General features: G+C 43.3%; 1 protein-coding gene across 6 annotated transcripts in view; it reads right to left on the minus strand.

Annotated features, from left to right (window-relative positions):
- The window catches only part of MARCHF6 (membrane associated ring-CH-type finger 6), an 845,067-nt gene that overhangs the window by 616,695 nt on the left and 213,866 nt on the right, over positions 1-14,506 (minus strand). For all 6 annotated transcript variants that reach the window (XM_063922758.1, XM_063922754.1, XM_063922757.1 and 3 more), the window contains one exon: positions 9,454-9,597. In XM_063922758.1, the coding sequence (XP_063778828.1) occupies positions 9,454-9,583 (130 nt within the window). In that variant the 5' untranslated portion in view covers positions 9,584-9,597. The remainder of the gene's footprint in view (positions 1-9,453; positions 9,598-14,506) is intronic.

Genomic DNA, 14,506 nt, shown 5'->3' on the forward strand with positions numbered 1-14,506 from the left:
CGCAACCCAGTGCACAGTACTATCTCAGAAGGGGAACCAAAAATTTGGTATTTAGAATTTTGGATAAGGGTTACTCAACCTGTATTATATCTACAGAGGAGCGGGACCCTGCGATCTGTACTAGACACTCCCACTAACCAATGATAATTTTTATTATTACCTTTAAACATAAAGCTATACACTATTACGGACTAAGTATGCTATTTGCGCACTGAGTACCGTAGGGGTACGTACTTAGCGTAGCAGACGCTAGGCCGTGGGCGCGACGCATGAGCGACACGTACGCTCACGGATTCACACTTCGTACCAAGCACGCTATTGGCGTACCGAGTATCGTACTGCTTCGCTATTAGCGGAGCAGACACTGCGCCGTGAGAGTGAGACACGAGCGGCACAGACGCTCACAGAATGATATACAGTAAACCTTGTTAATAAAACACAGTAAGAATATGCTTATACTCTAAAACTTAATAGTCAAATACTGCAATGATGTAACGCCTAAAAACCTTAACAATGTGTATGCCGTTTGAGCGATTGAGACGCTAAAAGAGCCCTTTGCAGGAAAGTGAAAACACAACACCGGGTTTGGTTACAACCACAGCAGCTTTAACACCGCTGTGGATTATTCAGAGAAAAAGGGGAAAACGGATACAAGTTATACACTACAAGCTAACACAGAAATCTAACAGAATAACAGAGAATAAAGATGAACAATGGCTACAGAGAATATACATACGTGGAAAATCTTTCGCAAGCGCGACCTGGAATCCAGTCCTCAGCTATTCAGGTAGAAAGCCTTCAGAGTCATCAGGCTGGCCAGGCAACAGTGGTCTTTATATACACAACATACATTCACAATACAATGGTCCCTGTAATCTCATTGTTCATTGGACACAGGGATGTGTCTCTACATTACAGCAAAGGTCATAGGTGGATTTGAACAGGTGGGCTGTGTCTTTCTCCAACTGCTCTGGTGGGAGGTATCCTCAGGATTCCCGCCGCATGTGTAATTTACAGCAAATACAGTTAATGTTCATAATCTACTTCTGTACGTAACTATACGCAGGAGCGAGCGATCCTTTCCTAACTAACACCGGAATGTTACCCTTAAAATACCCTACAGCTGGATACTAGACACCACATTTCAACCATTATCTGACCCTTCCTATCATGCAAAGAGGAATCTCTCTGTCCAGGAACAGTTTAAACTAATCATACTCGCTGACATGGTCTAGGGGAATATTAACTACAAAATGCACTATTTGGGTTAAATATGCTACAATCGAGTCGCACGCTACACGCTCACAAACTCCGCCGTAAATACACATCTCATGCGCACGAGATGCTGGAGCGTCTCCTACGCAACTTGCGGGTATGTGTACGTATGGGGGACCAGGTGCACGAGCAGCGTGCATGTGCATGAGGGGTTAGTCCAAGGGGTATGCATCATGATATTTTTCGACTTTGACACCTGTTTAGTTGGTTCACAGCAAACTTGTACCATTTTAACACATTAGCTGGCTTAGAGCAAGGACTAACTCATTATCAGCTAGTTTACAGCAGACTATACTGAACTCAAATAGACTCCACATTCGGGGACGGTGACATGGCTCATGTTACATTCTGCATGACAGCTAGTTGTCGCATTCATTATTTTTTATATTTTTTGTGTTATGTTTGTCATATAATTTTTCATTTATTGTGTTTGGGTCATCTTAGTGTAATTACATGGAATTTTTATTGCACTTACTATGTGAACCCATCTGACATGTTTATATGTGTTTAAAGATTTAATGTGTTTAGTGTGTTATACACATCTCTAGCCTTTACACCTTCTATTAGCATAACTCCAGGGCAATAAAGCTTGCACAACACAGAGGAGGTTGAGCGCAGCATTACCCTATACCATTCACTGATGCCTATTTGTAAGGAGATCAAAAGTTTTTAATTGCACTTACTTAATCATATATAGTGGAACATAGGTTCAGTGCAATCACATAACTTAACTAAAAAAAAAAAAAAAAAAACTGCAAATAGCTACATTAATTGTTGCGGTTTTAGACTGCTGCTGACAAAAATTGAGCCGGACATTAATAAACCGACAGCAGCGCACCAGGTTCATCTCTTCATTTAATGTTATTCATAATCTTTATTTTATTATCCTTAACTACCTTAATTCTCTGTGTATAATACAAATGTTACTACAGTACGGTTGATTTAAAAAAAAATTGTATAATTTCAAACTTCAAGGTGTCTAATTTACAACATCTTTCTTAAAATATGCGTTAGGACGTAGGTCGAACTATACATAAAAGAACGTCGATTTGTCACTGCATCTTTGGGTTTGTTCATTTAAAGAAGGTAGATTTCCAGAGGGGCGACAAGTAATTTTTTTATTTTTTCGAAAAGGGGCCGGTAGGCCAAATAAGTTTGGCAACCTCTGCATTAGATGTTTGGTACACCTACTAATATAAAACTTTATTTTGAAAATATTACAGGTTAATACATGTCTTGCCACTGACCCCTGGTACAAGTCAACCAGAAATCAGTCAAGTAAAAATTATCTCCAATAGGACGGAAAATAAGAATTTACTTACCGATAATTCTATTTCTCGGAGTCCGTAGTGGATGCTGGGGTTCCTGAAAGGACCATGGGGAATAGCGGCTCCGCAGGAGACAGGGCACAAAAAAGTAAAGCTTTACTAGGTCAGGTGGTGTGCACTGGCTCCTCCCCCTATGACCCTCCTCCAGACTCCAGTTAGGTACTGTGCCCGGACGAGCATACACAATAAGGGAGGCATTTTGAATCCCGGGTAAGACTCATACCAGCCACACCAATCACACCGTACAACTTGTGATCTAAACCCAGTTAACAGTATGACAACAGAAAGGGCCTCTTAAAGATGGCTCCTTAACAATAACCCGAATTAGTTAACAATAACTATGTACAAGTATTGCAGATAATCCGCACTTGGGATGGGCGCCCAGCATCCACTACGGACTCCGAGAAATAGAATTATCGGTAAGTAAATTCTTATTTTCTCTATCGTCCTAAGTGGATGCTGGGGTTCCTGAAAGGACCATGGGGATTATACCAAAGCTCCCAAACGGGCGGGAGAGTGCGGATGACTCTGCAGCACCGAATGAGAGAACTCCAGGTCCTCCTTTGCCAGGGTATCAAATTTGTAAAATTTTACAAACGTGTTCTCCCCCGACCACGTAGCTGCTCGGCAGAGTTGTAATGCCGAGACCCCTCGGGCAGCCGCCCAAGATGAGCCCACCTTCCTTGTGGAGTGGGCTTTTACAGTTTTAGGCTGTGGCAGGCCTGCCACAGAATGTGCAAGTTGAATTGTGTTACAAATCCAACGAGCAATCGACTGCTTAGAAGCAGGTGCGCCCAACTTGTTTGGTGCATACAATATAAACAGCGAGTCAGATTTTCTGACTCCAGCCGTCCTTGCAGTGTATATTTTTAAGGCTCTGACAACGTCCAACAACTTGGAGTCCTCCAAGTCGCTAGTGGCCGCAGGCACCACAATAGGTTGGTTCAGATGAAATGCTGATACCACTTTAGGGAGAAAATGCGGACGAGTCCGCAGTTCTGCCCTATCCGAATGGAAGATTAGATAAGGACTTTTATAAGATAAAGCCGCCAATTCAGATACTCTCCTGGCAGAGGCCAGGGCTAGTAACATAGTCACTTTCAATGTGAGATATTTCAAATCCACCTTTTTCAATGGTTCAAACCAATGGGATTTGAGGAAATCTAAAACTACATTTAGATCCCACGGTGCCACCGGAGGCACCACAGGAGGCTGTATATGCAGTACTCCCTTGACAAAAGTCTGGACCTCAGGGACAGAGGCCAATTCTTTTTGGAAGAATATTGACAGGGCCGAAATTTGAACCTTAATGGATCCCAATTTGAGACCCATAGATAATCCTGATTGCAGGAAATGTAGGAAACGACCCAGTTGGAATTCCTCCGTCGGAACCCTCCGATCCTCGCACCACGCTACATATTTTCGCCAAATGCGGTGATAATGTTTCACGGTGACTTCCTTCCGTGCCTTAATCAAGGTAGGAATGACTTCTTCTGGAATGCCTTTCCCTTGTAGGATCTGGCGTTCAACCGCCATGCCGTCAAACGCAGCCGCGGTAAGTCTTGAAAAAGACAGGGACCCTGCTGTAGCAGGTCCCTTCTCAGAGGTAGAGGCCACGGTTCGTCCGTGAGCATCTCTTGAAGTTCCGGATACCAAGTCCTTCTCGGCCAATCCGGAACCACTAGTATTGTTCTTACTCTTCTTTGCCGTATGATCTTCAATACCTTTGGTATGAGCGGCAGAGGAGGAAACACATACACTGACTGGTACACCCAAGGAGTTACCAGTGCGTCCACAGCTATTGCCTGTGGATCTCTTGACCTGGCGCAATATTTGTCCAGTTTCTTGTTGAGGCGAGACGCCATCATGTCTACAATTGGTCTTTCCCAACGGTCTATTAACATGTTGAAGACTTCTGGATGTAGACCCCACTCTCCCGGATGAAGATCGTGTCTGCTGAGGAAGTCTGCTTCCCAGTTGTCCACGCCCGGGATGAACACTGCTGACAGTGCTATCACGTGATTCTCCGCCCAGCGAAGAATCTTGGCAGCTTCTGCCATTGCACTCCTGCTTCTTGTGCCGCCCTGCCTGTTTACATGGGCGACCGCCGTGATGTTGTCCGACTGAATCAACACCGGCTTTCCTTGCAGGAGAAGTTCCGCCTGGCTTAGAGCATTGTAGATTGCTCTTAGTTCCAGAATGTTTATGTGAAGAGACTTTTCCAGACTCGTCCATACTCCCTGGAAGTTTCTTCCTTGTGTGACTGCTCCCCAGCCTCTCAGGCTGGCGTCCGTGGTCACCAGGATCCAATCCTGAATGCCGAATCTGCGGCCTTCTAATAGGTGAGCCTTCTGCAACCACCACAGAAGTGACACCCTTGTCTTTGGTGACAGGGTTATTCGCAGGTGCATCTGCAGATGCGACCCTGACCATTTGTCCAACAGATCCCTTTGGAATATTCTTGCATGGAATCTGCCGAATGGAATTGCTTCGTAAGAAGCCACCATTTTTCCCAGGACTCTTGTGCATTGATGTACTGACACTTTTCCTGGTTTTAGGAGGTTCCTGACCAGATCGGATAACTCCTTGGCTTTTTCCTCTGGAAGGAAAACCTTTTTCTGAACCGTGTCCAGAATCATTCCTAGGAACAGCAGACGAGTTGTCGGGATTAAATGGGATTTTGGAATATTCAGAATCCACCCGTGTTGTCTTAGCACCTCTTGAGATAGTGCTAAAGCTGTCTCCAGCTGTTCTCTGGACCTTGCCCTTATTAGGAGATCGTCCAAGTATGGGATAACTAATACGCCTTTTCTTCGAAGAAGAATCATCATCTCGGCCATTACCTTGGTAAAGACCCGAGGCGCCGTGGACAATCCGAACGGCAGCGTCTGAAACTGATAGTGACAGTTTTGAACAATGAACCTGAGGTACCCCTGGTGTGCGGGGTAAATCGGAACGTGTAGATACGCATCCTTGATGTCCAAGGATACCATAAAGTCCCCTTCTTCCAGGTTCGCTATCACTGCTCTGAGTGACTCCATCTTGAACTTGAACTTTTTTATGTAGAGGTTCAAGGACTTCAGATTTAGAATAGGCCTTACCGAGCCATCCGGCTTCGGTACCACAAATAGAGTGGAATAATACCCCTTTCCTTGTTGTAATAGGGGTACTTTGACTATCACCTGCTGAGCGTACAGCTTGTGAATGGCTTCCAACACCCTCTCCCTTTCGGAAGAGACGGTTGGTAAGGCAGACTTCAGGAAACGATGAGGAGGATCCGTCTCTAATTCCAACCTGTACCCCTGAGATATTATCTGCAGGATCCAGGGGTCTACCTGCGAGTGAGCCCACTGCGCGCTGTAATTTTTGAGACGGCCCCCCACTGTCCCCGAGTCCGCTTGAGAGGCCCCAGCGTCATGCTGAGGTTTTTGCAGGAGCCGGGGAGGGCTTCTGTTCCTGGGAAGGAGCTGCCTGTTGGTGTCTCTTCCCTCTTCCTCTGCCTCGTGGCAGGTACGACAAGCCCTTTGCTCTCTTATTTTTGTAGGAGCGAAAAGGCTGCGGTTGAAAGGTCGGTGCCTTTCTCTGTTGGGGAGTGACTTGAGGTAAAAAAGTGGATTTCCCGGCAGTAGCCGTGGCCACCAAGTCTGATAGACCAACTCCAAATAACTCCTCCCCTTTATACGGCAAAACCTCCATGTGACGTTTTGAATCCGCATCGCCTGTCCACTGTCGTGTCCATAAGGCTCTTCTGGCTGAAATGGACATAGCACTCACCCGAGATGCCAGTGTGCAAATATCCCTCTGTGCATCACGCATATAGATAAATGCATCCTTTATTTGTTCTAACGACAGTAAAACATTGTCCCTATCTAGGGTATCAATATTTTCAATCAGGGATTCTGACCAAACTACTCCAGCACTGCACATCCAGGCAGTTGCTATAGCTGGTCGTAGTATAACACCTGCATGTGTGTATATATTCTTTTGAATAACTTCCATCTTTCTATCTGATGGATCCTTAAGTGCGGCCGTCTCAGGAGAGGGTAACGCCACTTGTTTGGATAAGCGTGTGAGCGCCTTGTCCACCTTAGGGGGTGTTTCCCAGCGCGCCCTAACCTCTGGCGGGAAAGGGTATAATGCCAATAACTTTTTTGAAATTATCAACTTTTTATCAGGAGCAACCCACGCTTCATCACACACGTCATTTAATTCTTCTGATTCAGGAAAAACTGTTTGTAGTTTTTTCACACCATACATAATACCCTGTTTTACGGTATCTGTAGTATCAGCTAAATGTAACGTCTCCTTCATTGCCAAAATCATATAACGTGTGGCCCTACTGGAAAATACGTTTGAATTTCTACCGTCGTCACTGGAATCAGTGCCCGTGTCTGGGTCTGTGTCGACCGACTGAGGCAAAGGGCGTTTTACAGCCCCTGACGGTGTTTGAGGCGCCTGGACAGGCATTAATTGATTGTCCGGCCGCCTCATGTCCTCAACTGACTGTTTAAGGGAAGATAAACCATCACGTAATTCCACAAATAAAGGCATCCATTCTGGTGTCGACCCCCTGGGGGGTGACATCTGCATATTTGGCAATTGCTCCGCCTCCACACCAATATCGTCCTCATACATGTCGACACCACGTACCGACACACACCGCAAACTCACAGGGAATGCTCTAATGAAGACAGGACCCACTAGCCCTTTTGGGGAGACAGAGGGAGAGTCTGCCAGCACACACCACAAAGCGCTATATATACAAGGGATATCCTTATATTAAGTGCTCCCTTATAGCTGCTTTAATATATATATATATAGCCATTAATGTGCCCCCCCTCTCTGTTTTACCCTGTTTCTGTAGTGCAGTGCAGGGGAGAGACCTGGGAGCCGTTCTGACCAGCGGAGCTGTGACAGAAAATGGCGCCGTGTGCTGAGGAGATAGGCCCCGCCCCTTTTTCGGCGGGTTCTTCTCCCGCTATTTTTCCAGTCAGGCAGGGGTTAAATATCTCCATATAGCCCCTATGGGCTATATGTGAGGTATTTTTAGCCTTGTATAAGGTTTATATTTGCCTCTCAGAGCGCCCCCCCCCAGCGCTCTGCACCCTCAGTGACTGCCCAGTGAAGTGTGCTGAGAGGAAAATGGCGCACAGCTGCAGTGCTGTGCGCTACCTTATGAAGACTGAGGAGTCTTCAGCCGCCGGTTTCCGGACCTCTTCACGCTTCAGCATCTGCAAGGGGGTCGGCGGCGCGGCTCCGGGACCGGACTCCACGGCTGGGCCTGTGTTCGATCCCTCTGGAGCTAATGGTGTCCAGTAGCCAAGCAGCAAATCCACTCTGCATGCAGGTGAGTTTACTACTTTCCCCCTAAGTCCCACGTTGCAGTGATCCTGTTGCCAGCAGGACTCACTGTAAAGAAAAAAACCTAAACTAAACTTTCTCTAAGCAGCTCTTTAGGAGAGCCACCTAGATTGCACCCTTCTCGTTCGGGCACAAAATCTAACTGGAGTCTGGAGGAGGGTCATAGGGGGAGGAGCCAGTGCACACCACCTGACCTAGTAAAGCTTTACTTTTTTGTGCCCTGTCTCCTGCGGAGCCGCTATTCCCCATGGTCCTTTCAGGAACCCCAGCATCCACTTAGGACGATAGAGAAATTGAAAATATTAAAATACCATTCTTATTAAAGCTATTCTGTTACTATACACAGAGCCCACAAAGCTATATTGAAGCAATGTTTTTGATTACCTTGCCTCACTCAACCAATGCTTATAATTTGGTGAACACAGTCACGGGTGAAAGAAATCAGCAAATTAGAGGCAAATGGAGAATTATGCAATTAATGTACACTATACTCATTACTTATCACAGGAAACTGAGAATGTTGTGGGGTTATCCAATTAGCAGCGGTAATTTACCACTGCAAATAGGTTCACCAGGAGCTATCTAATAAGCCCCGATGCAGCGCACTCCTCCCTCCAAAAATGGATCACTTCTAAATGGATAGCCCCCTAAGAGTCACACAGCAATAATTTAATTTTACATAACTTAAAAAAAAAAAAATACCATTATGAATATAAGGTAAAGTCCTAGATTAGACTTATAGGGGCAGACGTACTAAGCCTTGAGAGTTATGAAGTATCAATCAGCTCTTAAACACATCCTGACAATTGCAGTAGGAGCTGATTGGTTATTAGCTTCTCTCTCTCCGCTTTATCACTCTCCAAGGCTTAGTACAACTGCCCTCTAGTGAGATGAGTGTTGCAACACAAGTTGGAAGTACTATAAGAGGATATTTTCCAAACCCATTATACATTATCTGTTAACAAAAGTAGACCAATGAAATCACCTAGAAGTAAACAAAATAAAGACACTGCTTCCTATACAATAGAAAATAACTATGTAGTCACCATTAAATATCTGTAAATCATTTTTTCTGCTAAACTATCAAACCAAAAAAGGATCTTGTTGAAACTTGTGCAGTCTGAAAATAAACAGTACTCATCAGACTATACACACAGATTACATATGTATTACCGGCGTACGGTATGCTGGCTGTCAATATCCTAACAGCATCCCGCCTGCCAGAATGCCAGCAGCAGGGCAAGCGCTAAGAGTCCCCTTGCAGGCTTGGTGGTTCGCTTGCTCGCCACAGGATCTATTCCCACTCTATGGTTGTCGTAGACACCCATGAGTGGGAATAGCCCTGGTGCGCTGGGATTTCGGAGTCGGCATCCTGATCCCGACAGCCGGCATTTTAACAGCATCCCATGCACACAGATGGTGCAGTGTTCAGTTTATTGTTAGTCATCAATTTTATAAAAAAACAAAGTTGTAGAGAACAGATACTTACATGCTGTAAGGGGTACCACTCCCAACCATGCAAACGCCACTAGCGTGTAGTGAAACCAGTATCTCATTGCAGTTCCAATACTTGTAATTAATCCAGCACAGATGTCTTGGATTGGAAGCCGTGAAGGCATGTCTGGGGAATAAACTTTAAAAAAACAAAAACTCAATATACAAGCATTAAACTTTTTTTTTTTACATGAAAACAAAATATACAGTTGCAAAGCAAAAACGTTCATCTTGTTAAAATTCACTTAAATGCATCAGTCTGTTTCGAGAATACCAATATTAAGCCTACATTATGACTAAGCCAATTCAACATTTAAAATAAACCAAACAATGGAGTACTTGTAAAAATGAATGATAAAAGCATACAGGTTGAGTATCCCATATCCAAATATTCCGAAATACGGAATGTTTTGAGTGAGATAGTGAAACCTTTGTTTTCTGATGGCTCAAAGTACACAAACTTTGATTAATGCACAAAGTTATTAAAAATATTGGCTAAAATTACCTTCAGGCTGTGTGTATAAGGTGTATAGGAAACATAAATGCATTCTGTGCTTAGACTTAGGTCCCATCACCATGATAGCTCATTATGGTATGCAATTATTCCAAAATACGGAATAATCCGATATCCTAAATACGTCTGGTCCCAAGGATTTTGGATAAGGGCTACTCAACCTGTAGTTGTACGTCTCAGAGTTGGAAGGTATGTGCTTTGGTTTCCCCCTCTATCCTCCTTAGCATGTGACAACTTCACATTCTTCCCCTCAATGATCTGCAGCCTTCCTGTCTCTCCACCTGCTTAACCATGGATAATAGCCTCCAAATCAGTCTCCCTTCCCAATGTTCTACCTGTATTCCTCAACAAGTCACACAAGGCGTTGCCTATCTCCAAAATAGTCAATCTCCTTCTGCATACAGGTCCTGATAAAAACACGTAAGCATGGGTGGGATGTGGGATCTTATCATAATGTTTATAGTGTTGGCGCATGCACTGGGTGTCAATTAGGACCATTTGCTTGATGTGATTGCTATTAAAATTAAAGACAGGGCTGGTTGAGGGGAGGTTAGGTCTATTTATCCAACAGAATGCTATAAATTAGCATTGTGTGTCCAAATGGGGTAGAGAGGCCTACTGTTTAAACATGGATATTACGGTTTTAAATGTGAAAACCATATTTTCACACATAAGGTTTGGCCAAGCAACAACGGAGCTTAAGACACTGGCAGAAGGTAGTCAAAGCTGAAAGAACGAGTAGGAGAGAGTATCATTGCATACTGCCCCAAATGTGCTGGGCGAGTCCCAATTTAACTGGGAAAGTCAGGAGGAGTAGATGGTGAACATTAAGTTTCCATAGTAATACAGTTGTGATAGAAAGTAAAGGGGGGTACTCACGGAGCGATATTCTAAGAAATCTGACTAGATTGCTTAGAATATCAGCATGCTCGCTCCGTGTGTAGCCCCCTCAGCGATAGCGATGTGCAGCCCCGCACATCGCTATCGCTGCTGCTAGATTGGCCTGCATGCAGGCCAATCTAGCGGGTCGCTCACTTCACCCGCTGGGTGAAGTGAGCGGCCCCCCGTCTCCCCCCGCACAGATTGCGCTGTGCTGGGCGGCGGGAGAGTCGTGTGCTGAGCGGTTCGCTCAGCACACATCTCTCCTGCATCAGCCCGTCTATATGGGCCTTAACAGTAGTCTCTACTTTAATTAAAATATCATTCACAGCATCAGCATATAATCACTCTTCACAGGCACTATCATTTCCTTATCACTAAAGACATAGAAATACATACACGCACGTGTGAAGATGTACTCTCTTAGTGTTTTAAGCCAGAACTAATTACGGGGTCCAAGGAAGACTCCGTTTTGCAGCTGTCACTGGACATCTCTCTATATTTTGTACACATACAGTAACAATCTTATATTTATCACAATAAATATTATGTTATTTTTTAAACACCACTATTAATTGGGGTCATGTTTGTTATCACTCAACCCTATCGGAGAGGTATATGTGGCTCCATGTTGTTCTGTCTTTAAAGGTGAAGCTGTGTGCTCCTAACAGAAATTATGCACCATAGCCAATGTATTTAAAGAAGAGGTTGGAGGGCAAAATTATAGCAAGAGATTGAGTCTGCCTGCACCGTAGGAATAATTTTGAATAATAACAATGAACCAACAGTTTTAGATAATCATAGACATCATATAGTTAGAAGAATTGTGTATACGTTGGTGGTGTGCCCCAGAGGTGTTAATATAGTTGCAAAAAAAGGAGTTGTCCCTACAAAGAAATAGGGACCAAAAGAAAAAAGCCTCTTTGTGGGGGCACTCTTTCAATACTTTTTATATTGTTTAAAAATACATTTTAATTCAATAAATTTAAAATTATGTGTATAGAAAAAGGGCTAAATGTACCTATTGGTACAACCCTATTGAGAAAAAACAAACATGATTCTGTGGTGAATACAATGTATAGAACATACTCCTCCAATGTAACAATGTATCTAAAAAGGAAAAGTTTGTAGCAGCCTCTATATCAAGTGATATGTCTGAGAGTACAGATAGAAGTCCCTGTACTCTTGACACAGGATGCAAGTTAATTAATTGATTGCCTTGAGCAGTATTAATGGAGGAAAATTAATTAATTAGATGCTAGGTGAAAATTATAGACAAATAAAGTAATTATTAAGTAGGCAAAGGCATGGCACTTATTATCCAAACCATCTACTAAATCACCGGTCAGACAATAAAATTATATAGACATGACAGAACTATGTTAATTAATATGCTCGTTAATCTGATTATAAATAAATATTAGAAATCAGTATTTAATAGCCACACAGAACGACCAGTGTATGTAGATAGTCTGGCGCGTACATAGAATACAATACAATCGCTTGACGATTTGAAAATCAGTGTCCAAATAATTCAGCAAGTGCCTGATAAGCAAGCTCAGCAGCAATAATGAAGATAAATATGTATGATTGCAGATTTTTATCCTAAAAATAGTACCAGTATAGAGAAATAGTACCCGTGCCGTTCGTCAGATATCTTCTGCTGCCTTCCCATGTGTGAAAACCGCCACAGTGAATGGGAGGTGAGAGAGTCAGCGGCCGGAACGGGTATGAAGGAAGAAAAAGGTGGCGTTACTTGCTGTTGTCGGGAAACAAGGAGGGGTAACCCTGTTAACAATTTGTCATTGCAGGAAAAACCCACTCCCGTACCGCAATGAGTGCGCGCCGAAATACCTATCAGAATAGTGTGTAGTCCTCCTGATCTGCTGGATTGCCGTCGTTGGCTTGATACATGTCCCTGGTTGTCTACGAGTCCGGGCCCGTGTGCGCTTCACGGGAATCCCGGGGAAGACGTCAAAGTGACGTCAGTATGAGACCGAAGCTGGACGTACGTTTCACCCTAGCCGGGCTTGTTCACCATAGATCCTTTTCTTTTGGTCCCTATTTTTTTGTAGGGACAACTCCTCCTTTTTTTTGCAGGGCAAAATTATAGTAAGGCCCTTTGCATTATGGTCACGACTCACTGGTGTGACAACATCCACACTGGCAGTGTAGTGGTACATACACTGACAGTCTTCTGATCATTTGACACCACCTACTAACAATTTGAGCATACCTACAACAAAGAAGCAACTTTCAGAATATTTTCAAGGGCTATTTTAAGTTTTGACATTGCTTCTATGTCAACCTGTTACCCACTTTCCAAGATATCTGTGCAAATAGAATATGTATACACTTTGAAGAATTATCTTCAGTAACCTTGAATATCAGCAAGTTGCTAACATGCAAAAAAGCAATCCTGTTGGTAACCTCTAAGAGACAGACTGAATTAGCCTACTTAGGGTGTGTACACACGGTGAGAACCTTGCTATGCCCGATTTTCATTTGCTTTTTCCCTTGAACTCCCTGGAGCCCAGATAGCACAGATTTTGACTAACTTTTCTTGAGATATGGAGTATGTGTGCTTACGATTTTGGCTTATGTGAGATGTCATTGACATGTGAGATGAACTAGATAGTAAACCGATCTAGCAAGGATTGACTTGCCTGCACAATCTATCTTTTCTAGCCGACCTGGCGGGACCGCGCATCGGGATTGAATCGGGATCGCAAGGTGACTTTCACCTTGCGATCTGCACTAACTTTTCGTACTTTTTTGACTATATAGTCAGAATCGTAAGAAAAAATCTCACCGTGTGTACACACTCTTAATTTAAAAAGTAAGGAAAGATTTGGGACAAAATGCAATAGAGTGAGTGCTTCAGAAAGTGAGAGATTTGGGAAGGTTTTTTCAGTTTTTTGAAAAAGTGGCAATCATTTACACTGCAAAACTAGGTTGATCTTGCTGTGTAAATGATTGGCACTTTTAAAAAACAAACAAACCCTGCAAAACCTTACCAAATCTCTCACTTTTTGAAACTCTCACTCTATTACATTTGGCCCTAGGTATCCTCTAGCTTTTACGCCCAAGACAATTCAACTACAGATGTGTATAGGGGAGGGGACTAATCGCACAGCATAATAATATTAATTACACATAACTAAAAAATACTACTCTTGTTATTATAATAGTAAAATAGCCATCTATTTATGGGGTGCAACACACTAACTAGTACAAATAAAAAAAAATGGGACAGAAAATTGTTTAATGTGGTGCACTCAAAAAGAAATAAATGAAAATATAACTTTTACTGTTCTGATTAAAACAAAATTCAAAACTGCAAAATATTAAAAATAAAATAGTAGATATGTGTCAAAAGGATAGAAAGTGGATGCCAAATGTAGAGCCGTCGAAAGACACGCGGGACCGTGCATCGCTGTCGCCGGCACCCTACACACGAAGACATCCATGCTTAAATTCTAAGCAATCTGACTAGATTGCTTAGAAATTAAGCACGGATCTCTCCGTGTGTACCCCCCTTTATTCCCAGTAAGTAATCTGATCACTTATTTCTTATATCAGTAATTTACAAAAATAAGAATTTACTTACCGATAATTCTATTTCTCGTAGTCCGTAGTGGATGCTGGGAACTCC

This window comes from Pseudophryne corroboree, chromosome 5 (genome assembly GCF_028390025.1).
Source record: "Pseudophryne corroboree isolate aPseCor3 chromosome 5, aPseCor3.hap2, whole genome shotgun sequence".
NCBI lineage: Eukaryota > Metazoa > Chordata > Amphibia > Anura > Myobatrachidae > Pseudophryne > Pseudophryne corroboree.